This window comes from Taurulus bubalis, assembly GCF_910589615.1.
Source record: "Taurulus bubalis genome assembly, chromosome: 11".
Classification (NCBI taxonomy): Eukaryota; Metazoa; Chordata; class Actinopteri; order Perciformes; family Cottidae; genus Taurulus; species Taurulus bubalis.
This window is the reverse complement of record NC_136599.1, coordinates 15,557,245-15,582,790: the sequence shown is the minus strand read 5'-3', so window position 1 is coordinate 15,582,790 and position 25,546 is coordinate 15,557,245. Positions and strand designations below refer to the sequence as shown.

The 25,546-nt window shown below is 40.8% G+C and overlaps 3 protein-coding genes across 3 annotated transcripts; 1 reads left to right on the top strand and 2 right to left on the bottom strand.

Annotated features, from left to right (window-relative positions):
* Positions 1 to 218: 218 nt before the first annotated feature.
* On the bottom strand, positions 219 to 10,446 carry elapor1 (endosome-lysosome associated apoptosis and autophagy regulator 1; the record flags this gene model as incomplete). Its single annotated transcript, XM_079225564.1, has 22 exons — positions 219 to 1,339; positions 1,423 to 1,588; positions 1,757 to 1,935; positions 2,446 to 2,572; positions 2,768 to 2,869; positions 3,056 to 3,149; positions 3,468 to 3,618; positions 3,699 to 3,875; positions 4,305 to 4,568; positions 5,230 to 5,367; positions 5,455 to 5,560; positions 5,648 to 5,738; positions 6,158 to 6,286; positions 6,584 to 6,761; positions 6,962 to 7,050; positions 7,314 to 7,463; positions 7,557 to 7,662; positions 7,766 to 7,846; positions 7,942 to 8,089; positions 8,192 to 8,372; positions 8,559 to 8,679; positions 10,360 to 10,446. The coding sequence occupies 22 exons, from the start codon at positions 10,444 to 10,446 to the stop codon at positions 1,253 to 1,255; spliced, it is 2,952 nt and encodes a 983-aa protein (XP_079081690.1). The 3' UTR covers positions 219 to 1,252.
* A 499-nt stretch (positions 10,447 to 10,945) lies between these two features.
* On the top strand, positions 10,946 to 11,928 carry cfap276 (cilia and flagella associated protein 276; the record flags this gene model as incomplete). The annotated part of the gene is made up of 4 exons (XM_079226496.1): positions 10,946 to 11,020; positions 11,178 to 11,309; positions 11,410 to 11,525; positions 11,615 to 11,928. The coding sequence occupies 4 exons, from the start codon at positions 10,946 to 10,948 to the stop codon at positions 11,715 to 11,717; spliced, it is 426 nt and encodes a 141-aa protein (XP_079082622.1). The 3' UTR covers positions 11,718 to 11,928.
* A 149-nt stretch (positions 11,929 to 12,077) lies between these two features.
* On the bottom strand, positions 12,078 to 22,887 carry smc5 (structural maintenance of chromosomes 5; the record flags this gene model as incomplete). Its single annotated transcript, XM_079225904.1, has 24 exons — positions 12,078 to 12,667; positions 13,105 to 13,200; positions 13,498 to 13,677; positions 13,923 to 14,042; positions 14,141 to 14,245; positions 14,449 to 14,544; positions 14,730 to 14,855; positions 14,945 to 15,067; positions 15,441 to 15,564; positions 15,672 to 15,841; positions 15,993 to 16,166; positions 16,652 to 16,784; positions 16,917 to 17,011; positions 17,142 to 17,255; positions 17,831 to 17,985; positions 18,125 to 18,380; positions 19,018 to 19,089; positions 20,539 to 20,700; positions 20,826 to 20,966; positions 21,228 to 21,362; positions 21,674 to 21,836; positions 21,936 to 21,988; positions 22,477 to 22,618; positions 22,727 to 22,887. The coding sequence occupies 24 exons, from the start codon at positions 22,885 to 22,887 to the stop codon at positions 12,533 to 12,535; spliced, it is 3,231 nt and encodes a 1,076-aa protein (XP_079082030.1). The 3' UTR covers positions 12,078 to 12,532.
* Between the last annotated feature and the right edge of the window lie 2,659 nt (positions 22,888 to 25,546).

Sequence of the window (25,546 nt, the reverse complement as noted above, 5' to 3'; positions counted from 1 at the left end):
TTTATATTATTCGATTATTATTACTAATACTATAATGCAATGTGTAAACATCATTTAAATGTTGTAGATGTCCAAGGTAGAATTAACTTCTATACACTGTTATACACTACATTTTATTTGTACAAGATGATTACATGTGTTGTGTGTTTAAGAAGAATCTGCAAAGTTGAATGTCAAAGGAGAAAAAGGACAATATTTCATTCTGAATTGTAGTGAAGTAGAGGTATAAAGTATGTGAATGAAAGTAGTACTTGAGTAAATGTTCAGCTATATTCCACCACTGCTTATTATGATATCATATTTAAGATGTGTTTTGGGGAAAAGTACTTTCATTCTTCCATGTAAAATTGCAGAAAAGAGAAACATTTTAATAATATCACATGCTCCTCTTTTGCCCTGTTTGACTTGGGTTTCATGACATGTAGATTCAACAATCTGCAGTTAAATATGAAAAACATCTATAACATGTGCACATGATGTAAAAGGCAATGCTTGTATTTTTCTTGACTTAAACAACGGCAAATGTTCTTCTTCTATAAGGCACATTAAAACACATAAACACATTTAAAGTAGTAACATTAAAGTATTATATAATATATGCAATGTGAAGTGATAATATGGTTTAGGAAGAGCACCTGTAGACAGCATTCAAGGTTACTCTTAATTTATAGAAATGCACAATTGTTGTTTGTTTATTGTAGGAAATGTCTTTACTTCACAATAAAGCAAGATTGTATCATAAGCTTACGTGCAGCAGGTTATCAAAGGTGGTAGAAAATATAATACGTATAATATTGCCAAATAACATTTTAAGACTGAACTGGATGACTGGTCTAAAAAATAAACAGAATAGCCTAATAAAAATAACAAAAGCAAATACAAAAGACATGAAATATACATTCACAGTTATGTAAAATGTAGACAGTCTTACACATCTACAACAATTGTAACTTAATACACAGTTTGGTTCTCAAATCATTTTTGAAATACGCCATCAGGGCTTTGAAAATACAGAATATCCCCAATATGGAGACTTTCTATTACAGGTCAGGCAACCTAACGTATGACAAATAGTAAAAAAAAAAAAAAAAGTATGATCTTAACATTATCGTTTTAAAACTCTCGCAGTAAGCCTGTATCTTTTGTAATAAATGAAATGCATTCAACAAACACCTGTCTGCATGTTTTCTGTGTCCAGAGCTGTTTAGCACTTCCTTTGCACTCTGGTAGAAGCATCTGTTCATCCTATGAATTAATCATCATCAGAGTCTTCCTCCTCTCTATAATAGTGTAATGATGATGATTTCAGTGGAACTGAGTCAAATCCATCTGATGTCCTCTGAAAACACATTGATAATAACACAAAGCATGAGAAGTTGCTTTATAAGTAGCTCAGACTGTGTGAATGATCGGGTTACTGACCTCTCGGGAGAAGGACCTCATTTTGGTGAAGAAGGATTTCTTGGTGCGGTCCATGAGGTCGTCCTCTGCGTCCTCTCCCTCCATTATTGCACAGCTGTCTGCAGTGGGCAGCTCACACTCATTGCCCTCAGAGCTTATCATCAGCTTGGAGTACTTATACTGCAACCTGCAGACAGAGCATGATAGGAAATAACATTCTGTCAACATGAATTACAGTTTCTTCTTTGTGGTTTGCAAACTATTAACTCAGGTTTTAACGTTAATCTTTTTTTACTATGTGACATTTCAGTGCTTCAACAAACATCATAAGAAATATGAAGCTCAGCAGTCTCACTTGCGTGTCTTTTTCCAGAAATAGCAGCTGATAGAGATGAGCAGCACAGCAGCGATCAATCCCGTGGAAACACCAAACTTGAGCCAGAAATCCAGAGTCACACAAGCACTGACCTTTTGTGCTGGAAGTGACTCTCCGCCGTAACATTGCAATGGCTGCTGCCACACGTAGGTGGTTTTCTGAAACACACACAAACATAATTACATTTCCATTGGTCACATATCACACACACATCAGTTAACTACTTGAATCCTAAGGTTTTCAGTATTTTTCTTACAGGAATAATGAGCTTTGGAGGTGATGCAGATGTTGTAACATTCGACAGAGCCAGGCTTTCCCCCACTGTTTCCATTATTTGTGCTAAGCTAACTGGCTGCTGACTGTAGCTTCATATTTGAGAGTGTATTAATCATCTCATCTAACTCTCCAACCGAAAGCAAATAAGCATATTTCTCATAACGTCAAACTATTCCTTGAAATATCCCCATAAAGTACATAAATATTATGTATCTGTGTTCCAGTGCTTCTTCTTCTTCTTCTTCTTCTTCTTCTAATATTTATAATTTTGTTTTCCTGTAATGTAGTCTGACATTATTATTATTTATTTTTTAGAACATTTAAGTATTTCGCCCCACACAAGACACAACTTCGTGATGGAACTCAATATGTCCATGCCTGTGCAACCCTACCTGTATTCCCTGGATGCAAGCGCTAACAATCTCTCTGTAGTTGTTTTTGGTGCAGAGTGGACATGCATGCTGGCTCTGCCACAGAAAGTGGAAAGTACACCCATCACACGTCCCTTCTGAACAGTTACTGTGGAGGAAAACACAGATAAGAAAGATTATTACAATCTTCAGGTAATGAAAAAATATTTACAAGTTCAGATTCTCAGAGTTAAGTATATGACAGGCTATGCATGTGTTGTAATACAGTATGTGTGTGGAATCAAATATTTTCCAGGGAGGTTTTGTAAGGTCAGAAGTTGAACTTGGTCCCAGTGAAAGATACCTTGGCAGCGTGATATAGTCTTTATCGGTCACTGATTGGCTGCATCTCAGTCTGATGGTGGCTGACCGGCCTTGTTTACAAGCCTGAGTCGTCTCACTGGACCTGGAAACATAAAAGCCTTTACTTCTACTCTGTGATATATTTTAGACTGTTTCTGATCACATTTAACTATCAATAATAAAATCACATACATTATATAACTACTATTACCATTAAACAAATATGTATTTGAAAGTACCACAATGGATGAATGCAACAAAACAAATGATAAGTTGTGATCTTATTAACTTGTAATAGAAGATGACATCTGGCGGACCGGGCGCAGAGGGAAACAGCCATTTTGGAGATGAGATGCTGTTGAGGCTGGTGTCGGTGGTCACACCTTCAGAATAAAAAGGACATATATCAGCATATTTATCTGATTTTTGAAATGCAATTAAATGTAAGTAACCCAACAAAGCAGAATATATCTCTGTGAGATGTGTGCCATGTAATCAATTCAAAGAGTAGCCCCCTTTTAGACTTTTTTTGCAAATTAACTGAAAGTAATGAGTATACAGCCATGATAGCAACTCTGCGAGGCTGTACTGTGGTATAGTGGGGCTTTGAGCTAAATGTAGGTGTAGTGTAATGTAGATTTTTGGCCATAAACTACATTCTATGGTCATAAGCTATGACGGTTGCAGTATTCAATCCATACCAATGAGTGTGTCACCAATGATGAAAGGCTGGGTGGACACCATGCTCTGACTCCTGATGTCAGAGGGAACCGCAGTGGACTGACAGACGTAACCTTTGACCTCTCTCCCACTCTCTGTGACATTTTCCACACAGGTAGCCGGTACTCTGCCCTGTAAGTGAAACACAGCAGGTTTTAACATCAAACTAAATTTGACTAAAACTAAATGCCATTCGGACCGCAGCTTCTCACCTCTTTTCCACACAGACCCAAATTAAAGCGATGGAAATATCTCAGGCCTTTGCTGGTGAAACTGGGGCTGCTGTGGAAGCCGGTGACGTTGGACAAAGTAGAGAAGTCATAGTGCAGCAGCACGCCTCGACTTGTCTGCACGTCCAACGCACAGTCGTTGAGACAAGCTGTGTGGGCCTGAAGGATGGAGAGATACGTTTTTTGTTAACGGTGAGCGAAATAATCTCATCTCAAGTACCAGCTGAGGGAAACCCAAATAAGACAACTGGGAAATGCATTGCGTTATTGCGTTATAAAATCACATCATGAGTCCCAATGCACCCACAATTTTAACAAGCCACCAAAAAGTTTGTACAACTTTATGCTTTTTTCACGTTTTCTTTATTCATTATCTCAGTGATTGTTTTTAAACCAACATGGACACCCTCTGCTATTTTATTATAGTTAAATGTGGAGAGAAAGAGTCTAAAAAAAATACCAAATCTGCCTTTAACCCCCCCAAGTATTTTTAGTATTTGGGCCCCACAATGAACTCTAAGGACATTCCCTGTGTGTCCTTGACAGCCCTGTATAAATACCTTCTATTTGTATGCGGCATCTTATTACCTTGTTTCTCTGTGTGTTTGGTCCACACTCGATACAAGCGGCCTCTCCGACAGGCTGATCGGCCCTGATGAAGGTGTTCGGCGGGCAGCTCTTACAGACTCCAGTCCCATTGACCATGTAGTGACCCAGTGGGCAGGGAACACAGGCGGAGCCGGCCGTAGTGGAGCTCAGGGCACAGCGGCGACACTGAGAGGCCACACCTCCAATTACATTGGTGATGTGGATGGAGAAGATCTTTGCAGCATCAGCACTGTATTTTCTCTCCTGAGGGAAGAGAAACAAAAGCTTAGTCGCTGCAGACAATATAGTGGTCTGGTCTGCTGTTGAAACAGTTTTAGCACCTGTACACCTGTATTCTACTCAGTTCTCATGTAGTTTATGTGCTCTGTTTGAAAGTGGCCACATTGCTCCAGACTGTCCTCTAGACTCTAGAGTTCAGTGCAAAATGACTGGACAAATCAGCAAAAGCAAAAGGTATGTTATAACATAATCTAGTGAGAATTTAAAAAAAGAATTTCCATCCATAATTTGTAAATATATTCACAGTATGTATTGCTAATGTTGGTGCTTCTTCTTCTTTCCCTCTTGCAAATCTAACGGATGTGTCAGACTTTATCTTACCCATAATTCTTCATAGAATGTTGTTTTTACGTTGTCTGACTGTCACTGAGACTTTAAAAATATAAGCTACAAAGTCTGGAACCAAGGGAAACAATGACAGAGACAACAGAATGACAATATATACTGTATGTATGAAGAATATACATACGTATATGAACTAAAGTGCACTTACTAAATATAAAGCTTTTGGATGAAGAGAGCTAAATCAAATAGCACTTTACTTTATTAATTAGATGTTTAAGGTCAGAGATCAGAGAAGGTCAGAGATCAAGAGTGATACTGGGGATGTTTGATTGTGTCTCACCGTGTTAGCTTCCTCTGCTCGTTGAAATGTCCACGTGAAGCTGGTGGTGCTGTTGCTCTGGATCAGGTAGGAGTATGACTGTTTACTGTTGCTGCCTTTCCAGTGCTCCACCACATCATTACTCCACTGGTTATAACCCTGCAGAGAAACACAGTCACCTCATATATACATCATCATTATGATGGCTAGCTCTACTTCTTTATATGTAGGAACATTTCCCCTCACCGCCTGGAAGTAAAACTTGCAGTCAGCAGCACACGTGGTCTCAAAGACAAACGTGATGCGAGAAACTTCACTCCTTTCACTGTCTTTGACCATGGACTGAGGCAGCCTGTGGAAACAAAGGACAAGTCAATCAACGTTTCCAACTAGGATATTGTGTATATAGATGTCCTTTAAGAAACACGTCTGACTTCACCTGTATCCAGGGACACTGAGTATGAGCATCAGGTAGTCTGTGTCCTGATCCCCAGGGGTGGTGTAGATATACTCTCCAGCCACCTCCCATGCTGGCATTACAAATAGATATTAAAAAAAAAAAAACTGATGCCATCCCTCAAGCAATGCAGTGACACACACAGTAATTCAGGCTGACAAATAACTCTTTTAACATACTTGTACTTTAAATTAAGCTCAGAGCACAAGCTACCATAGAGTCTAAATATATAGATTAATTTTTAACTTGGAAATACTAGTTTGACAAAATAACTTCACAGTTTTTCGAACACTGAGACTGTTTTGTTGGTGATTGTATGAGATACATCATGTATTTTACTCTCTATCTCTCTTTGTCCTTATTTTACACATCCTGTTTCGTGTAATTGCTTTTTGGATGTTCAGTTTTTTCTAACTGTGATGACTATCTTTCAACTGCTGTAGAGTTTATCCTCTCCATCTGCACTGTCTTGCCTAATATTGAGTTTCTCACCTGTGTCGTGTTCAGAGTCGCCGAACTCTCGACGGAAGATGGTGCTCTTCATGTTGCTCGGCATTGTGTTCCACCATTTGTACTCATAACCCATCACTGGCTCCGTGCCAACAGGGCACTTGGTACAGACTGTGAGTAAATACTGTGTAATTATGTCAGGGTACACACGGAAAATACAACAGGACACTTTTAGACAGTCAAGATCTCTAAGAAATGTTGTGAATTTGCGACAGTAGCGACAGTTTCGCTAATCTGGGAGTCTTTTTGGCACAAAGGTTTTTTTAATATTAATTTATATTAGATTATCTGTTATCTGGTGTAAAATGATCAACATCTTTGGTAAGTACATGTGTGTGTCAGTACAAAATAAGCCCCTCAGTCTACTTGCGTGTAAGATAGAATAATAGTTGTGTAATCATTCTGCACCTGTTCCGTTGGAGTAGAAATCGTTGTTGCAAGGTTCACAGGAAGAAGAGTTGGTGACAAAGAAACCTGGGTTACATGGGGGACAGGTTTGCTTCTCCCCTGATGCGGGCAGCTTCACGGCTCCTTCAACAGTTTCATTGCAGATCTTTGGCTCGATCCACTTATACATGAGCTGAGTCTGAGACGCACAACAGGTTAGCCATGAATATATGAAAGAAGCCACCATATGCTGTGTACCGCACACAATCAGCCGAGACAATTCATATTTAAAGAAACCTAATAGTTACACCAGATGGCTGCTGGATTATTTCAAGGTGAAACCTCTCTGTGTTCACCACTACTGAAACTCCACACGCTTAATGTAATTTTCTACATTACCTTTCCTTCAGAGTCACAGGGAGTGTGAGTGTAGAAGTAATCACTGTATGTACATGCAGGTCTCGGTTTGCAGCTCCCTGAACCAGCCTCTGGAAAAATAGAAACCGAGCCAGAGGGAAACAGGCGGGGACCAGGGAAAACATACAGCTCACATTAAGATAAGAGATCAGACAAACCTCACACACTTAAGCGGTAAATACAGTATTTGCATGTAGACTACCTTGCATGTGTGTGACGAGATGCAAATACGGAACGATTCTAAGTTTAGACATATCTACGAGTGAAAGAGCATGCGGATCAGTGACACGACTGGTGTTTGAGGACAGTACGTTACGAATACAAACATGTATACCTGCATATGTGCCTTGCTCACACTGATGGCAAACAGCAGCACCCTTGTTAGAGAAGGTTTCAGCAGGACAAGGGAGGCAGCGGGCAGATCCCTGTTTTGCACTGTGGGTGCCAGGTTTACAATGGAAACACTCTGATGTGTAGGCCACCCCTGGAAGAGAACCATCCATCAATCAATGTCATAACCAGGAAAAAGAGGCGTGTTTAAAACTGCTGCACACAACACACTATCGGGATAATCTACCTGAGATGGCAATGTTTCTTAACAGCACAGGTTTGACAGCACTGCCCAGCAGAGTATACGCAGTGGTTCTCCAATACAGCACATTGTTGCCGCTGTTAAGCTCAACCTGCACAGAGTGAAACATGAGAAAGGAGCAAAAGAGAAAACCTGAGAGCTCTTCTAATCTAAATTCTCCTGCAAATGACAGCAAGTGCTACACTCGGACAAACCTTGTATTTGTTAAAGTTTCTCTCAGAGGTCTTCATCCACCGGCTCTTTGAGTCCGTAGACTGACACTGGTCATTCTGAATCTACAGCAGGGTGAGAAATGAGCCACAGATGACCAAATATATCGCTGAAAATCACCCATCTTTGTCAACATCAAGAGTAATTTTAAAACACTTACAAAGAACTCAAAGTACAGGCTGTCATCAGGGTATAAATATTCAAAGGACACAGTCCCAGGGTTCTTCAGGCTTACAGCATAGGACAGCGTTGCAGTGCACTCATCTGTGTTTGACGTTACGTAATCACCCTTTGGTGTCCAGGTTGAGCTGAAGAAACATCAGTAGCAGAAACTGTTTGATGAGCTTCTTGAAACTAAGTAACAGTGAGAAAACAATTTAAATAACAATACAAGTGAGGCATATACTGACTTGGAGCAGTCTGTGTGGGCATCCCCGCCGTTTGTGGTGACTCCATGGGTGACAAAACCAGGCGGCATGCTGTCCCACTCATCAAAGGCCACACCGGTGCCCACAGAGTAGGTACCCAAAGCACACTGCTGGCATTGCTGCGACTGCATGTCGAGGAACTCCCCCTCACTACAGGAGAAGGCTGGAAGAGGAAAAGAGAGAAAGAGGCCCCATTGGAAATGTATCATGGAGACGTGGAAAACGTGACAAGGACCAGCTCAAGAGGATTAAAAGTGGTAACAATTAAATATTTACAAATTAAAGCTGTGACACAGATTGGGGAAGTGCATGAAATGAATGAAATTAGATTCAAGAGTAGTACACTCACTGCACTGAGTGCCTTTAACTGGATCTGGGAGGCCTGTGCATATGTCGGCTTTGTTGGGAACTGCCACTCTCCATCGTGACCCGAGTACGTCACACTCTGTGTACTCAAAGTGATAATCTGACTGCAGGGACAAACACAGGTGTTAGTTTCACACAGCTGGGGAAAAAGTACATAAAATAACTTTTAATGATGCATAAAGCTGCAAGTTGGCATGCATGTGAACAGCAAATGGGGCTAATATTAAAAGAGGTCACCAGATTGTTTTTTACCGCTGGAATGTATTCTCCAAAACCAGACAAGCCTCTTTTCTAAATAAAAGTCACGGCTAATATTTGCAAAGGATGCCGTCCCAACTGTTGGCTTAATCTCACGCATCAAGGATGTGCTGCAACTCTGCACCAGTAAAACTCCCTCAGGGTTTATTTACTTAGCCAAGGGGGTAGAAATGCTGATTAGTCCAATCCTTTTGTAAACATGGAATTTTCAGTGTTGTTTCATGACTTCTGGAGACAGCAGGAGCTCAGGTACAAAGCGTATGCTGTATTTGTCTATGGTGCTTCGACGCCTTTTAGAGACTGACAGTAGGTGACTGAAAAACACTGTCCCACCCGTAATTATGTAATGTAAAATGGGACATAACATTAAGGCTATCATGTCTGATCTGATACCTTCTGAAGCAAGTCATGAGTACTGAGCAGGCACCCAGTGTAGTCAAAAGCAGGCTTTAATGTTCCAAGGAAAGTCAGACTTATCCAAGGCCACACAGCCTTGCGGGATTAATAGTTAACAGAAACAGAGCAGCAGCAGCACTCCTCTGGGTCTGTGTTTTTGATTAGAGCTGCTACATTAGCTGTGTTTGGGGTATCAGATGAATGTGTGTTTGGGTGGGAGGATCTGATGTAAAAATGCATTGAACTGGGGATGTGCTGAAGCCTAATCGCCTCCCTTAAACCAACATGAGGAAACCAAGGCAACAGGACATAATGACCGCTTTGCCTCATGGTCAGTGGACTTGCATGGAAACAAACTCACCTCCTCCCCAAATCATCATCACCTGTAAGACTAAAATTTCAATACAACACGCTTCTTGTGCTACTTTTTCAGTTACAGCTCGCATATCTTAATTTCACACTTAGAGTTTGCTGATAAAAAAGAAATGCTTTGCTTAGTATCAAATGTATGCAAATTGAAAACAGATACAGAAGGGCAATAAGAGCAAGGCAGAGGACGTAACATATGGAAACTCTCGTAAAACAAATGCATTATAAGAAACCATAATAACACTGAAGCAAGACGAACTGAAGTGACCAATGTAATGTAATTCAAACACTTGCTAACATATGTTCATTTCCCACTCACAATATTAGGAGGCTTTTAGTCCTGCTAAAATCAACACTGTGGGATTGTGCCAATGTAAATGTACACTTTTCTTTAGCTGTGTTCATCTTTAAAACCTAAAGACAAACATAGCTTTTAAACAGGCCTTTAGCAGTGAAGCGGTGAAGCAGTTTGAGAGGCTTAAGGTCAGCCCTCTTTCAACATTTTCTGCATTGTTTCCTATCTTGCTGAATTTAAATTACATTTCAACTGCTCTCATCCATATGCAATGTACCTGATCTAACCTTAATAAACACATGACATGACTAAAATGGGAACAACTGACCCCTATGAGTCATTTTAGCATTGTATGGGTTGTTATTCATAATGTAGAAATGGCTATCCCTTCTTCTTCTTTTTTCCACCTTGCAGGATTAATAAAGTATTCATCTATCTAACAATAAAACAATATGAATATCCTCACCTCTTTGCACATGGGCAACTCTGCACGGGTCTGTGCAAAAAGCACCCACAGTAAAAGGTGGCGCAGGTGTACCGGGCCTCGCTGCATCGCCGCCTCCTGTCAGTGCTGAAGTGATGATGGAGACGAAGGAGCCGAGGGTTGACCTGCACCCTCAGGTACTGCAGGCTGGAGGCGGGGCTTTACTCTGAACGGTGAACAAATACTGCTCGGTTATTGGCCTGTTCTTACTCTGAATCATCTTTTAATGGCTGCCTGTTGAAACGCAATAGGCTGACTTGTAGTTTGCCAGCGTTATCGGTGGCCTACTACTAATCCTCAAAGAATAACATATTTGGCTTCTTAGCACGGCATCACACTTCTAAAGTGGTGGGTTTTAAAAAAAAGTACATTTAGACATTTAGCGAGTGGCCATTTTGTCCTTTTTTTCTTCAAAAAGGCATAGCAGTTATGTGGTAAAACTTCTGGTTTAATATCAAGTTCGTCAACAATCGTTTTATTTGTAAAGGGTTTAACCGGAAGTGTGTGGTTGCTAAGGAACCAGGTTGTAAACATTATCTTAGGGTTCCTCGTGAGGCTACCATTAAATATGTCTGGCCGGGATCCTTACCCCTCTCCAAAGTTTGAAAACGGCTTCACTCTCAGCGGCTTCCGGCCGCAGCAGGTAGGTTAAAGCTTAATGTGTGATTGGATAACGTTAGCTAACTTGCAGAGATGTGTTTCAAAATACACATTTGATTCTGGCTATTGTTCTAATAGGAGATAAAAAGCCCATTTGGGCCCATTTTTTTAAAATGTTGTTTTCCTTTCCCCATGCACAGAGAACCACCTTTGATAAGCCTGCACATATCGCCCAAACAGAGGAACCCTGGAGTCGTCTCCATGATACAGCCACTTTGGCCAGCACTCGGCACAGTGTTGTGCATTGTGAGCATCAGGTAACCTCCAGGATGATGAATATTTATTAATAATAATAATAATAATAATAATAATAATAATGAAAAATATGTCAAGGCAAGGAATTGGAATGCACCACTTTTGTCTCAACCTCAGGCTCCAAAGGACAGCCTCGACTTCCAACTAAAGTCTGTGTACGATCACCACAAGGACTTCTTCTGGTTCAGGAACCAGATGTTGTACCAGAAGGAGACCGTCTCTGAGGACCACAGGTCAGTGCAACCTCACTGTTTTGGCGGTGGCATTTCAGGAGTCTCATTCAACTGTGTTGATTCATCATTTGTTTTATGTCAATTTACAGGAAGCAGGAAAACCTAAAGCAGGACATGCTGAAAAAGGAACAAGCGAAAGACATCCGAGTGTGGGTCGATCCACGGAGGCGCTCCATTTACAGCATCAAGTGAAACTCAGGTGAAGTTTAGTCGTGTTATGCAGTTATCCAGTTATTGCAGCTGGTGTCCGTGGGGATTAGTTAAAATAAAGAAACCTCAAACGTTTGATTCAAATCCCAGACTCATAGAATCTGACTCAAACTAAACCCATTGACTCCGGGGATAATCTGACTTCATTTAGAGCGGCGGGCGGGTGTCTGAAATACCAATACAATACCCTTTTCCTCTCCACAGGCATTATCTAACAAGTGTTACACGCGGCAGAAGGAAGGCAGCTCATATTCAATGTAACGCTTCCAGAACTACCATCTTTGACTGCAACCAACATGAGCGCTCTGTAAATAAAGGGTCATTTCACAGAATTTATGTAATGCTTGCATTTACATTTTTCATCCACAGAAAACTGAAAGTGTATTCACGGCAAAAACTGATCAAAAGAGATGCCTTTACACCGAAAAAAAAAGAAGAAAAACTACACCATGAACACTGAGCTCACTTATTGCTGAGGTGTTTAAATTAAATTGTAAAAAGTGTTTGCTTCATGAAGATACAAAATAAGGTTTATTTTTAAATGATTTAGCATTTTATGAACAATAGTTCTGGTGTTTATAGATTTCACTTCTGTAAAAACAATATGCTTAATGCATATTTCAATTTCTTCTCCATCTGTTTTAGAAATGTCCATCCTATTTGGACCATAAAGTGCAAAACCCTTCCACAGAACAGAACCACGGTTCACATAGTCAATTCTATCTGAAATAAAACAGCTCAACAGAAATTATTTATAACATCAGTTAAATTTAACAAGGAATGGTCAAATGGTGGGTTCATGCTTTTGCTTTTCTTTGGAGACATCGTCGGATGAACGCCTTCTCGTCCCATTGGTTGGGGGGAAGCATTTGGCTGCCGTTGTGGACACAAAGGACAGTCATCTCATCAGCGTACTGGAGATTCTGCAGCAACTGGAGACAAACAACGCAGGAGCAAAAGTTCAGGAAAATGAAGAGTGCATGGGTCATATAATAAAGCAGATATACAGATTCACACAAAACATTTTACAGTTTCAATAACTTGTATTGTACCGTTTCGTGTGGAGTAGGTAGTAAACAGTGGGTTTTTAAAACAGTAAAGTTGCAACCTGAAAACCCAAACCATGAGCTGAAAGATGTTAAAATGTTCTGTGAAGCTAAGGTGAACTGTAGAGTTGGATGATAAGTCTCCGTCTGTCTCTTTCTCATCACAATAAGCAACATTTCATATACAAGTAGGCATGTAATCGATTAACAATATCAAAATATTGATTATAGCCTCTTACTAACACACACACACACACACACACACGTGTTAGGAATCTCTTGTTACGCTCTGAACGAACTCATGAGAAGGTACAAACGCTCACTTTGGGTGTTATGAAGAAGTACTGGGATGTTGTCTCTTTGCAGGCTGTGCGGACCACAATGTCGAAGACTCTTCTCTCATTTACAGGATCCATTCCCTGCGGAAAAGAGATAAATAGTATCAGTTGCATCCAAGCCTGAGGCAGAGGAACCAGGGATTCATTTGTGTGGCAGTTTGGACCCTAGAGCACCACTACATGGCACATTTTGACTCATGAATCCCACAATGTGGGACAAGCAGCATTCTATTCCTGGAGTCAAGGCAGGTCTTGCCTCTTTTGTTATGTTCAGATTCTCAGAAAAGAAAAGCTGTGTTGTGTGTGTGAGAGTGAGAGTGAGTGAGTGAGTGAGTGAGTGAGTGAGTGAGAGAGTGAGAGAGAGAGAGAGAGAGAGACCTGGTTGATCTCGTCCACCACTCTGAAGGGGCAGCGGTTGAGCTCCTGCAGGGCCATGAGGTAGAGCATTGTGGAGACGCTGCGCTCTCCTCCACTCTGATGGTAGGCTGTCAGCTCGTGGAGCTGAGTGCTGCTGTGGAACTTCACCCGAATTCGGATCCCATACTTGTCATACTCCTCCTGCAATGAAAGACAGCATTTAACAGGATAATAATTAAAACTTGAATACAAAATTTTAATTTTTTTTTTTTTATATTAGAGCGTTTATTACCTAAACCGTTACAAATACCGACAACATATTATTTGTATAATGAATTAAAAACAATCCTCATAAGCGTACATTAATTCATGGAAACAACCATTGGAATCGCTCTTTGACCTTGAGATGTCAGTGTGCGTGTTGTTCCGTGGGAGTCAGCATTTACCTCATTCTCTGAGTGCAGATCAACCTCTCCTGCACACTGCATGGACCGGAAGAAATCACTGAACTTGTCATTAATCTGTTCCACCAGCTGCTTCAGCGGGTTCAGCCAGCGTTCCTTAGCCTGCGAAGACAAATACAGAAACCACTATTCACACATTCAAACAAAGGATGACCCGGCCGTCCTAGAAGAAATCCCAGAGGAATTCCTGCATCACATACCTCTGATATGTTCTGTCGGTAGGCGTTCAGAGCGTTGCTCTTGTCTTCCAGCTCTTTCTCCAGATTTTTGGTCTCCTGCTCTCTCTTGTTGTACTCGTCAACAACCTTCCAAGAGAATCAACATGAGAAACATTCACACTCTGAGGGTAATGCCACGATGTATTCAGACTCACAACTTCTGCCCAAAAAGGCAAGAAAGACAACTATGAATAAATTGCTGTGAATTAAGTAAAAAAAAAAAAAACAGCATTATATATGGCCCGATCACAGTCTCCTGTAGAGATTAAATCAATTCAGCTTCAGCTTACATTTTCACTGAGGCCAGTGAAGCACTCAGCTCTGGACCGCTCCTCATTCAGCATGGCGTCGATCTCGTCTAGTGTGTCAGGCAGCTTGCTGAAAGCCTGCATTAAAAAACAAGAACCATACATATTTTACAAACTAATATTAATCATACTTTGCATTCAAAGGGCTTCCACAGGAGTGACAGGACCACATGATAAGGATAATATTCCACAGGAAGTGCTGAGGCTTGTTTTATTCACGGATATAATACTGAATGTAGAATTTAACACTGATAGACGCTTACATTACGAAGGTCATCAGGTAATGACTCATCAGGTTTCATCTTGCAAATGGACATTGCTCTCTTCAACAGGCCTTTGCATTGTTCCATCAGTTGCACCTTCCTCTGCTCCAGACAGCTACATTTTTGCTGCAAGAAAACACCATTAATTACAGAAGTTAATATCATGGACACTACGGCAGGGCAGATGTGTATGAAAGTGTGAGTGAAACACTAGCCTCAGTAGTCTTGAGTTCAGAGGCGCCGTCTCTACAATCGTTCTCCAGCTTGGTCTTCTCAGCCATCAGACCCACCGTCTCCAAAGCCAGGTACACCTTCTCCATGGTCAGCTTGGATCTCAGCTACAGACGATGGAGAGACAAGAACAATGGAGGGCACGAGCTGAGTCAGACATTTGAAGACAGAAAATGGGCAGAGAAAGATCATGTGGACTTTTAAAGCTAAAGAATAAACAAAACACGAAAAAGGATAGACCCCGAAAAATCTATCACAATACCAGAAATGGTCCCTCTCACTGTTTAATTAATTAAACAATAAAACATGTGACATAATGTCAACAAGACAGAAGCATGAAAACGCAGAGGTACAGTAAATGCAGGGACAGAGAAAAGTATTGTGTTACAGTAAAGTAAAATCTAAATGTTATGCAACCACAGCTATCAAGTGCCAAACAGTCGTACACAGCTCTTTAGTTCTAAGGGCATTGATCCATACCGTCATTTGGGCCATGAACACTGTGACTATGGACACTTTGTGGGAATTGACAACGGCAATTTTCCTTTTGGTTTCCTCTTCAATCTTCTGCAGGTCAATGACGCTGTGCTCCATCTGCGCCAGACTAAACAAAAGGAAGGAGCCAGTTCAGACTAATTTGCGATAATGTACTAATCAAGTTACAGAGGAAAACGTTCTGCGCCTGTTTGAAACTGTTCAAGACAGACTTGCCTGTCCTTCTTAGTGCTGATCTTCTGCTCCAGTTGCCTCTTTTTGCCCTTTACTTCAGAAAGGTGCTTCTTCTCTGCCAACAGTTCGTTGTCACGGCGATCCAGTGTAGCGGCTTCCGCCTGCAGGACCTTTATCCGCACATCGATGTCTCGTAACTTCACCTCGCAGGCCTAGTCACAGTGGGGGTTAACAGTTCATCTCTAACATATTGAGAGGTCTTCAGGTATATTTCTCAGAGTATACCAGATACCAGATTTCTGAAATGTTGGAGTAAAAAAAAAAAAAAAAGCTCAGGGCTATGTTCCTGTGCCTCTCTCTTACCTTCATCTGCTGCTCCAGCAGCCGCTTCTCTTCAGCATCCACAGTGATGGTGAGGTACTGGGAAGGGTGCACTGCAGAGTTACTGGTGCTGATCTTGTTGGAGTAATGGGACCTCTTCAATGTGTACCTCTCCTCTGTTGTGTACAACACCCTGAGGTAGGGCTCCTCAATCACCTGTGAGAAAGAAAATGATACAATAAAGATTGAGATCAGCAGAGATGCCTTTTTAATAAAAGAATAAAATATGAAGTTAAACACTACAAAATCCAAGCAGGTTCCCTGAACTTCAGTGGTCAAGCTGGGAAATACTTCCCTAAAAAGAATGTATGACTGTCAGATTTTAAGTTTCCCAATGCAAAATACAGTAAAATTAAATAAGATTACATTTTCTAATATAATAACTAATTTATTGGACATCAAATTGAAAAATGCAACTTTCTGACAGCTCTGAAAAGGCTCTAGTTTATAAAACAAATAATCTAGTGTGGTGATCATATGATTTCAATGGATGGTTCCTCACTGGCATATAAGGCCTCAAACTACACCATTCATCTTGAAAGCCAACCTTTTAGTTCACCAAAGAGGTTTAATTCTAAATTAGATTCACGTCACTAACACTCTGCGGTCATGTGAGGAATGACGTGGGGAGATGAACGTACCGTTTTAATCATGGCTTTAGTTTGGTCATTTCCCACAGGAACGTCATGCACTTTGTACTGGTGGCAGAGGTAACTCATCACCTCATCAGGGGCGTCGAACATCTCGCGTAGGTATGTGAAGAACCCAAAACGCCTAGAAATAAGAAAATAAAACATAACAATGTATGTATAAAAACTTTGAAAGTAATGTTAACAGACAAAATGACACATGTTGATGCTGATTATATAAGTCATTATGCCTCAAGTACAATTCATTTTCTCTCACCTCAGGGACTCAATATTTCGGGATGGCTGTCGCCGAGAGCAGGAATCCTCTGGAGCAGAGATGGAGTTCACTTTTAAGTTCATCTTGTCACGGACCTGAGATTCAGGACAGATAAAATCATTTTATTTATTTGGGATGGCAAAACCTACATGTCACACACAAAGTCAGGATTTGTCTGACACTTTGCACACCAGAATAAACATGGAAACCATAATCCAACCTGACCTCTATCATGAACTTCTCCATGTCATCTTTTTTCTGGAAGACAAACGCCCTCAGGTCGTGGAAAGAGATGTGGTTCTCCACGAACTTAGCAAAGCGATGATCTTTCACATTGATCTGAGGAATGAGGAAAGGATTACCATGTGGGCTGCAGCAGATTCAAAGAGCACCACAATCACAATAATTACTGCTATAGAATCCTTGAATGTTCAAATGTTTTGCGAAGAATCACTGCGAAGAGAAGAACTCTGCCCAATTAAAAAGAATAAAGAATGTAAATCCCAACCGTTATCATTGAACACACTTATTTAATTCTGTCATCTTGCTCTATGTACCCGTTGTGCTAATACTTTACTTTAACCCCCCATTTAGCATTGATAAGCACAATACAAACATTTAATACATGGTTTATAATACACTGTAGTTCTACGCCGATATGAGGACATGTCTTAGTGTTCTAAGTGATGTACGGTGTGAACTATTTAATAATTCTAACTGTGTTTCAATATATTGTCATTAATTATGTGTTTATACAGCAGTCTTGGTTTTTTACAAATACATTAATAAACAACTTACAGTTCATCTACAATACAATGTCGTATAATCAATGTATTAAATGCTTATATCCTTGATAAATGCTAAATGGGGTGGGGTTAAAATTAAGTGTGAGCACATGGTTCACTGGGACTCACCACCAGCATCATGGGCTCATGGACATTTCCATCAAAGAGTTGTCTGTTCTGTCGGAGCCACTGGAGGGCAGCGTGCGTGTCCCTGTGGCGTCCTCGCAGCTTCAGCTCTTTGGCATTCATCAGGTTGTTCATGTCACTGAGCTTTCTCACCAACACTGGCAATTAAAATAAATAAACATAACAGTCTATTACACTGGTACCCATGCTTGCAGCATCTTATGTAAAATAATTATATTATGTAATATTATGTAAACTGGTTCAGAGGACGCTGCATAGTTTGTGTTTAACTCTCACTTGTGGACTCAGCATGGAGGTTGTCTTTCTCCCTGCGTAGGTCGGCCTTCTCTCCTTCGATCTTGGCTCTCTCCTCTCGGATGGTCCTCAACTCGATATTCACAGCATTGATTCGTGGAGTCACATCAGGTTGGTCGCCAACTTTAGCAAGCTCTGCCTTCAAGTCCTCAATGGTCCGCCTGGTGTTGCTGATTCGCTTCTGGTGGTCTTCCTCTTCCATCTGCTTTAGCTTTTGCGTCTGTTTAATATCTTCTATCTGTAGAGAAGAACAGGGAGAGTTATCATTCATTATGAACAGCACACAGCTGCACTACAGATAAAGTCTCCTTTATTCGGTGACAACGGCCCACTGAACAGGAAAAGTCAGCAACATAGACGATATGAAGTAGGAATGGATCATAAATATAAAAAAATACTTGTATTATTATACCTCTCAATGGTAATTTCTTCTATCGTCACTACTTGATGACAAAACAAGGATTATATATATTTTTTTTCTATAAATATTTTTCTCTAACTGTCCAAAGCACATAACAAATTGAAACAAATCATGAAAAAACACGAAAGGAGGACATTCTTAGGGGCAGAATCCCAGATATAAGTCAATTTAGTGTATATTGGCATGTTTATTTTATGCTCCACATTGTTAGAAAATGGATTAGATGTAATGTTCTGTTTACTTACAACTACTAAGCTCTGAATACAATTATAATAAATCCATATTGTAAATCAATAGTTGTCACAAAGGAAAAATTCACTTTAATTGCAGGATTTCTAACCAAGATAAAAGCAACTAGTTTCCATACGTAGTAAATGTCCACCTTGAGGGTTCAACATAGATTACATATTTAGCTTTGAGGGCTGTAAGTTTTCCTCCTCTTTCCGAGTCTCACCTCTTTATGATTTCTATCCAACTGTTCTTGTTTCTGTTTACACTTCAGAGAGGCTTCTTTGATGGACACAGTCTGAAATAAAAAACACACTCAAAGTTACTTCAAACACTGGAGTCCATTTCCCACAAGAGTCACATTTCTTATTTACAATCTGAAATGATGAAGGCACGAGCTATGGCCAACAGCGGCGCATGTAGATGCAGCGGCCGGTTGCTCCCATGATTCACTACATTTTTGGTTTACTTAGCTGTCTTTTCATGTTAGCGTTTTGTGTTGGTCTTTAAAAGAGACATTGCTCCATTGTGGCATCAAGCTTGACACGGGTAACGTAAAGATGCCAGCCATGTCATCTGCCCAGTAAATGGTTTTCCTTCCACGGTTTACATTCTGGTGCAAATTAATAAATTACACTATATGGATGCAAGACTGTGTTTTGTCATATTTTTCTGTAAATGAGCTATAACTGCATTTCGTTGTTTATCCCGGTGTTGGATAATGACAATAAATTATCTTTGAAGTTATAGTCATGATAAAATCACAAACATTACATTACAGTATTCATTGTACTGTAGAAAAACATCAACAACCCTAGACTCTCATTTTAATGACAACATTATTAAGCCTGCTTTTAAAATGTTTTTAATACATCTTAATTACTCCTGCTTCACATTCAGCAGAGTCGTATTTAAGAAATAAACCCAAATAGCTGGCGGGATTCTCAAGTGTGCCTCGCAAAAATGGCTGTGAGCAGTATTATGCTCCGATTCATTTATAATGTACTTACAATTCATGTGAAATCCTCATTACTGCCCAAAGAGGCTCTCCATAAAACCATTCAAGTGCACTAGATGGATCAGTGAGAGCTAATGGCTAGACCTCTGAGGTACAAAGATACGCACAGATCATAAGTACTAATTCAAAGTAATCTACAAAAGATAACAAATCATTAACCATAATCATACTTTTAGATGCGGCTCTCGTACTGTAGACCTAAGGCAACCTAAGGCACACATGCTACAATTAGCATGCAGAAGTTTAACCAACAGCACACTTGCAATGTGTGTGCCAGAGTTTTTTTTGGAAAAGAGAAACTGCCTTTTTCACAGCCATTGGCAGTTGCGCAGCTTATAATTTATGATATCTTAATTGTGTTTTTCCCCCTCACCTGCTTTTTTGCCCGACTCTGTCTCTGATTGGATAGTACTCGTTGCCTTTTTCACTGAATTTGTACGTTTATTGGTGATGAACAAGATTGGTGGAAGGTTGATTGGGTAAATGTTTCAGCTCAGATGTATATACAGTATATGTATTCATATATATTTTTTTTTTATGTTGCTATGCAAGTAAATGATAAACAAGGTGGCGATTAAAATGTTAATGAAGTGTCATAATTACACGTAATGTTAATCTCTATGTTGATAAGGCAAACTGATTAACAAGAACATTTTAAAAAATGGCATTAATATCAAAAGGGTTGCCTGCTGTACACCTATCAGAGAGTAATAACGTTAGTTTTTTCACCTTGGCCTTTATTTGTGCCTCTGTGGGCTTCAACTGGTTATCAATCAGCTGGATCTTCCTCAGCATGGGCGCCTGGGCCTGCTTCAGGGCAGAAAGCTGCTTTTTGGCGTCGTCTCGCTCCTTCTTCGCGCCCTCACAATCCTTACGGGTGGTCTCGTACTCCTAATATCAGAGGGAAAGAATCACAGGTAACGCAGTTAGCAAAACACAATTTAAAACAAAAAAGGATTTCCCTCTGTGTTTATTTGTCTCTCTCTCCCGTACAGTGTTTAATTTCCATCACTCACCACCCACGGCTTCTTCTTCTCAAGCAACTCAATAACGTCCAGATGTCTCTTCTTTTCGTAGTAACGGTTCACATCATGTTTGTTCCTCTCGTTCCTCTGCCTGGCCTTTTCCAGGAAACTGGCCTTCTCCTTCACAAAGTTCTAAAGGGAAACCAAACACCAACAACGGTGAAAACCCTCAAAGAGCCTACGGATTGCAATGAGGCCTTGACATCTTTTAAAGATGGGTAAACGGTAAGATAATGGTTGGAGCAACTGTGACATTGTTTGGTTAAAAAACGTCTGTGTGGATTCAGTTAAACAGAAGAAAGGAGAATTCCACGTTGGCGTTTAATGAGGGACAAAATCCAAAAACATTTGACACTTTTTGAAATGCATTTACTTTTTGACAATTATGTTTACCTCCAGTTCTCGTTCTTTGCTGCGAAAGTTTTTTAGCTCACAATGGTACTCATACATCTCTGGTGGCCCCACTGACTTCTCAGTTGCCTCTAGCAACTCAATTTTGGACATCTTGGCAAACTCTCCCACTTTTTCCTGTCATGACAAACCAACCACATCAACAGGAAACAGGAAAACAGTGAGGAACGTGTAATTGGATGTAACATGTAAGGCAATCTAGAATCATTGTAGGAAGGATTTGTATGAATAAAATAACACTAACACATTGATTGAATAATGATCAGCCATCATTAAGACATTTTGAGTTTACAAACCAGGTGTGCAATAAAGCATTCACACATGACGCCTGCACAGTGCAAACATCATACAATGTGACAGTACTAGTTAAACAGGCCGTCCTCGATGGAAAATTTCAACAGCCATTAGTCTATTTGACACAAACACACCTGAGGCAGAAACTGGCAGAGGTTGCCGACTTGGATCTGCAGACCCTTGACTTCTTCTTCCACTGATTTCTGGTTGCAGTGTCTTCCATTCAGCATCCACAAAGACTGATTGTTCTCCACATGGATCTCTCTGTTAATCACTACATTACCACCAGTCTTGAACCTGGAGTAACAACAAAGAGTTCGGTTCGACAATCAGATGCATCTTGGAAAGAACAAACAAGTAACATTGCGTGTCTGCAAACTCTTTCACATAACTTACAGTTCAATCTCAATAACTCCTTTATTGCACCCACGTTTGACATAGAGCCCAACCTGCAGAGGAAAAATAAATAAACATTTGGTTTTCGTCATCAGAATTGTACTTAATTTGTCAGTTAAAATATATAGATATGAATTTGATTGATTAACATTGGTTCAAGGATCTGAGACTAACATCACATGCAGTGTGAAGGGATTATGAAATGCTATCAGCTAAAAACCTAGAATATATGACATTTTTAATCAAAGTCAGCTTTATTGTCAATTCCTCAACATGTACCAAACATACAGAGGAGTTGAAAAACGTTTCTCTCCTGTCATATACCATATAAAGTGAACAGAGATAATAATAAAGTGCAAATAGATTTTAAAAAACATTGAGACAGCATATATATTAAGAAAAACTATCATTCTGTATTTTAGCAGCAGTCAGACATAGGAGTCTTACTGACTAAATCGTGCCTTTTTATTTACTCACTGGTCTTTTGAAACTAAATCAAGGCTTCGAGTTCAGAGTACAGAGCATGGGTTTGTGGTACTACCTTGTCGCCTCTGCCCAGGATAGCTGTCTTCCCAGCCAGACCCAGACAGATGGCGCACACGATGCTCGACTTGCCAGTTCCATTGGCTCCGACAATCATGTTCAGATTGGGTCCCGGATACAGCACCGAGTAGTCGTAGGTCCTGTGAGATACACGGTGGGCATACAACAGTGTTACCAACAGTGTTATCATCGGGGCTGTGTTAGACGTTGTGCCGTTGCTACTTGACAGCTCAGTAGCAGTGACTTACAGGAAGTTTTTCATGGTGAGGCGAAGTATGGATCCCTCCACAAAACCCTCGACTACGAGTTCGTCCGCCTGGCCGCGGGAGAACATGGTCGCTGCGCTGCTGGACGTCTGCGAGGCGATGTTGACGTGACTTTGTCGCCGTTTTTTGCTGGAAGTAGCCATGGTGAGCAAAAGACGAGCTTTCCGAGGGAAGCAACCGCTTTCCGTTCGCCCTCGCGTCGCGCGCTTCGCCGAGTGTTCACTGAGAGGCGGTTGGTTAAAAGAGATCACGTGTATCCACAAAGACTGGCGTCATCATTAGAACTATCGCGAGATATAATTAACAGACCGAGACGTAAAACATATCCTTTATGAATACAACGTTTATCAACCAACTGTTGTGATATTTGTTTGTTATATTATCAAAGAATTTACGGTAGGCTTGTCTAAAACAATTATACGGATGTTAACAAAACGATGGTACATTCAAATTTACTATATGACAGATATTGGTTTGTAGGAAGTCCGTATTGTTTTGGTACTAGAATATACACTCACCTAAAGGATTATTAGGAACACCTATTCAATTTCTCATTAATGCAATTATCTAATCAACCAATCACATGGCAGTTGCTTCAATGCATTTAGGGGTGTGGTCCTGGTCAAGACAATCTCCTGAACTCCAAACTGAATGTCAGAATGGGAAAGAAAGGTGATTTAAGTCATTTTAAGCGTGGCATGGTTGTTGGTGCCAGACGGGCCGGTCTGAGTATTTCACAATCTGCTCAGTTACTGGGATTTAGAATATACACTCACCTAAAGGATTATTAGGAACACCTATTCAATTTCTCATTAATGCAATTATCTAATCAACCAATCACATGGCAGTTGCTTCAATGCATTTAGGGGTGTGGTCCTGGTCAAGACAATCTCCTGAACTCCAAACTGAATGTCAGAATGGGAAAGAAAGGTGATTTAAGTCATTTTGAGCGTGGCATGGTTGTTGGTGCCAGACGGGCCAGTCTGAGTATTTCACAATCTGCTCAGTTACTGGGATTTTCACGCACAACCATTTCTAGGGTTTACAAAGAATGGTGTGAAAAGGGAAAAACATCCAGTATGCGGCAGTCCTGTGGGCGAAAATGCCTTGTTGATGCTAGAGGTCAGAGGAGAATGGGGATGGGCTACAACAGCAGAAGACCCCACCGGGTACCACTCATCTCCACTACAAATAGGAAAAAGAGGCTACAATTTGCAAGAGCTCACCAAAATTGGACAGTTGAAGACTGGAAAAATGTTGCCTGGTCTGATGAGTCTCGATTTCTGTTGAGATATTCAGATGGTAGAGTCAGAATTTGGCGTAAACAGAATGAGAACATGGATCCATCATGCCTTGTTACCACTGTGCAGGCTGGTGGTGGTGGTGTAATGGTGTGGGGGATGTTTTCTTGGCACACTTTAGGCCCCTTAGTGCCATTAGGGCATCGTTTAAATGCCACGGCCTACCTGAGCATTGTTTCTGACCATGTCCATCCCTTTATGGCCACAATGTACCCATCATCTGATGGCTACTTCCAGCAGGATAATGCACCATGTCACAAAGCTCAAATCATTTCTAATTGGTTTCTTGAACATGACAATGAGTTCACTGTACTAAAATTGCCCCCACAGTCACCAGATCTCAACCCAATAGAGCATCTTTGGCATGTGGTGGAACGGGAGCTTCGTGCCCTGGATGTGCATCCCACAAATCTCCATCAACTGCAAGATGCTATCCTATCAATATGGGCCAACATTTCGAAAGATTGCTTTCAGCACCTTGTTGAATCAATGCCACGTAGAATTAAGGCAGTTCTGAAGGCGAAAGGGGTCAAACCCAGTATTAGTATGGTGTTCCTAATAATCCTTTAGGTGAGTGTATATGAGCTTTCTTTTGGAATTCTGCACCACATACATTCTGTAGAACATGGGTTTGGGAGGTTTTGATCAGAATTTAGAACATTGTATATTGGTGTGAGATCTGTAGTCAAAAGAAACGTCATCTGGTGTTTTTATTATATTTATTATATATACACAAATACATTCTGGATGGACCTTGTGAGAAGAAAGAAAGACTGCATAAATGAAACAGGCACAATATAAAGACACATGTATGCACAATGTATTTTCATTGTGCAATTGTTTTTCTTAATGCTCCACTGGTGGGGACCAGTCCGCCTACAGGTGGGAGACTGACCACCTGGTGACCTGGTGCAGGCAAAACAACCTGGAGCTCAACGCTCTGAAGACAGTGGAGGTGGTTGTGGACTTCAGAAAAAACACAGCCCCACCCGCCCCTCTCACCCTGTGTGACTCCCCCGTCGATGCTGTGGAGTCCTTTCATTTCCTGGGCTCCATCCTAACCCAGCGCATCATCCGCTCTGCTGAGAGGGTGATTGGCTGTAATCTGCCGTCCCTCCAGGACTTGTTCGCTTCTAGGACTCTGAAGCGGGCTAGGAAGATTGTCGCTGACCCCTCTCACCCTGGACACAAACTGTTCGAGTCCCTTCCCTCTGGCAGGAGGCTGAGGTCCATCAGGACCAAGACCTCCCACCACACAAACAGTTTTTTCCCATCGGCAGTCGGTCTCATCAAATAGAGCCCGGGTCCCCCAATAACTGACTGTCACCCCCAGGAATATTCCCTACCGTTCACTCCCCTGCACATCCCTCCACACCTTATATTTAAACACACTTGCCACTTTACACTTTCACACAATCAATCACTTCATTCCATGCACTTTACTTATTTTAATTTTAACTTTAATTTGTATTCTCTGTAGACCCAACTGTAAATATCCATG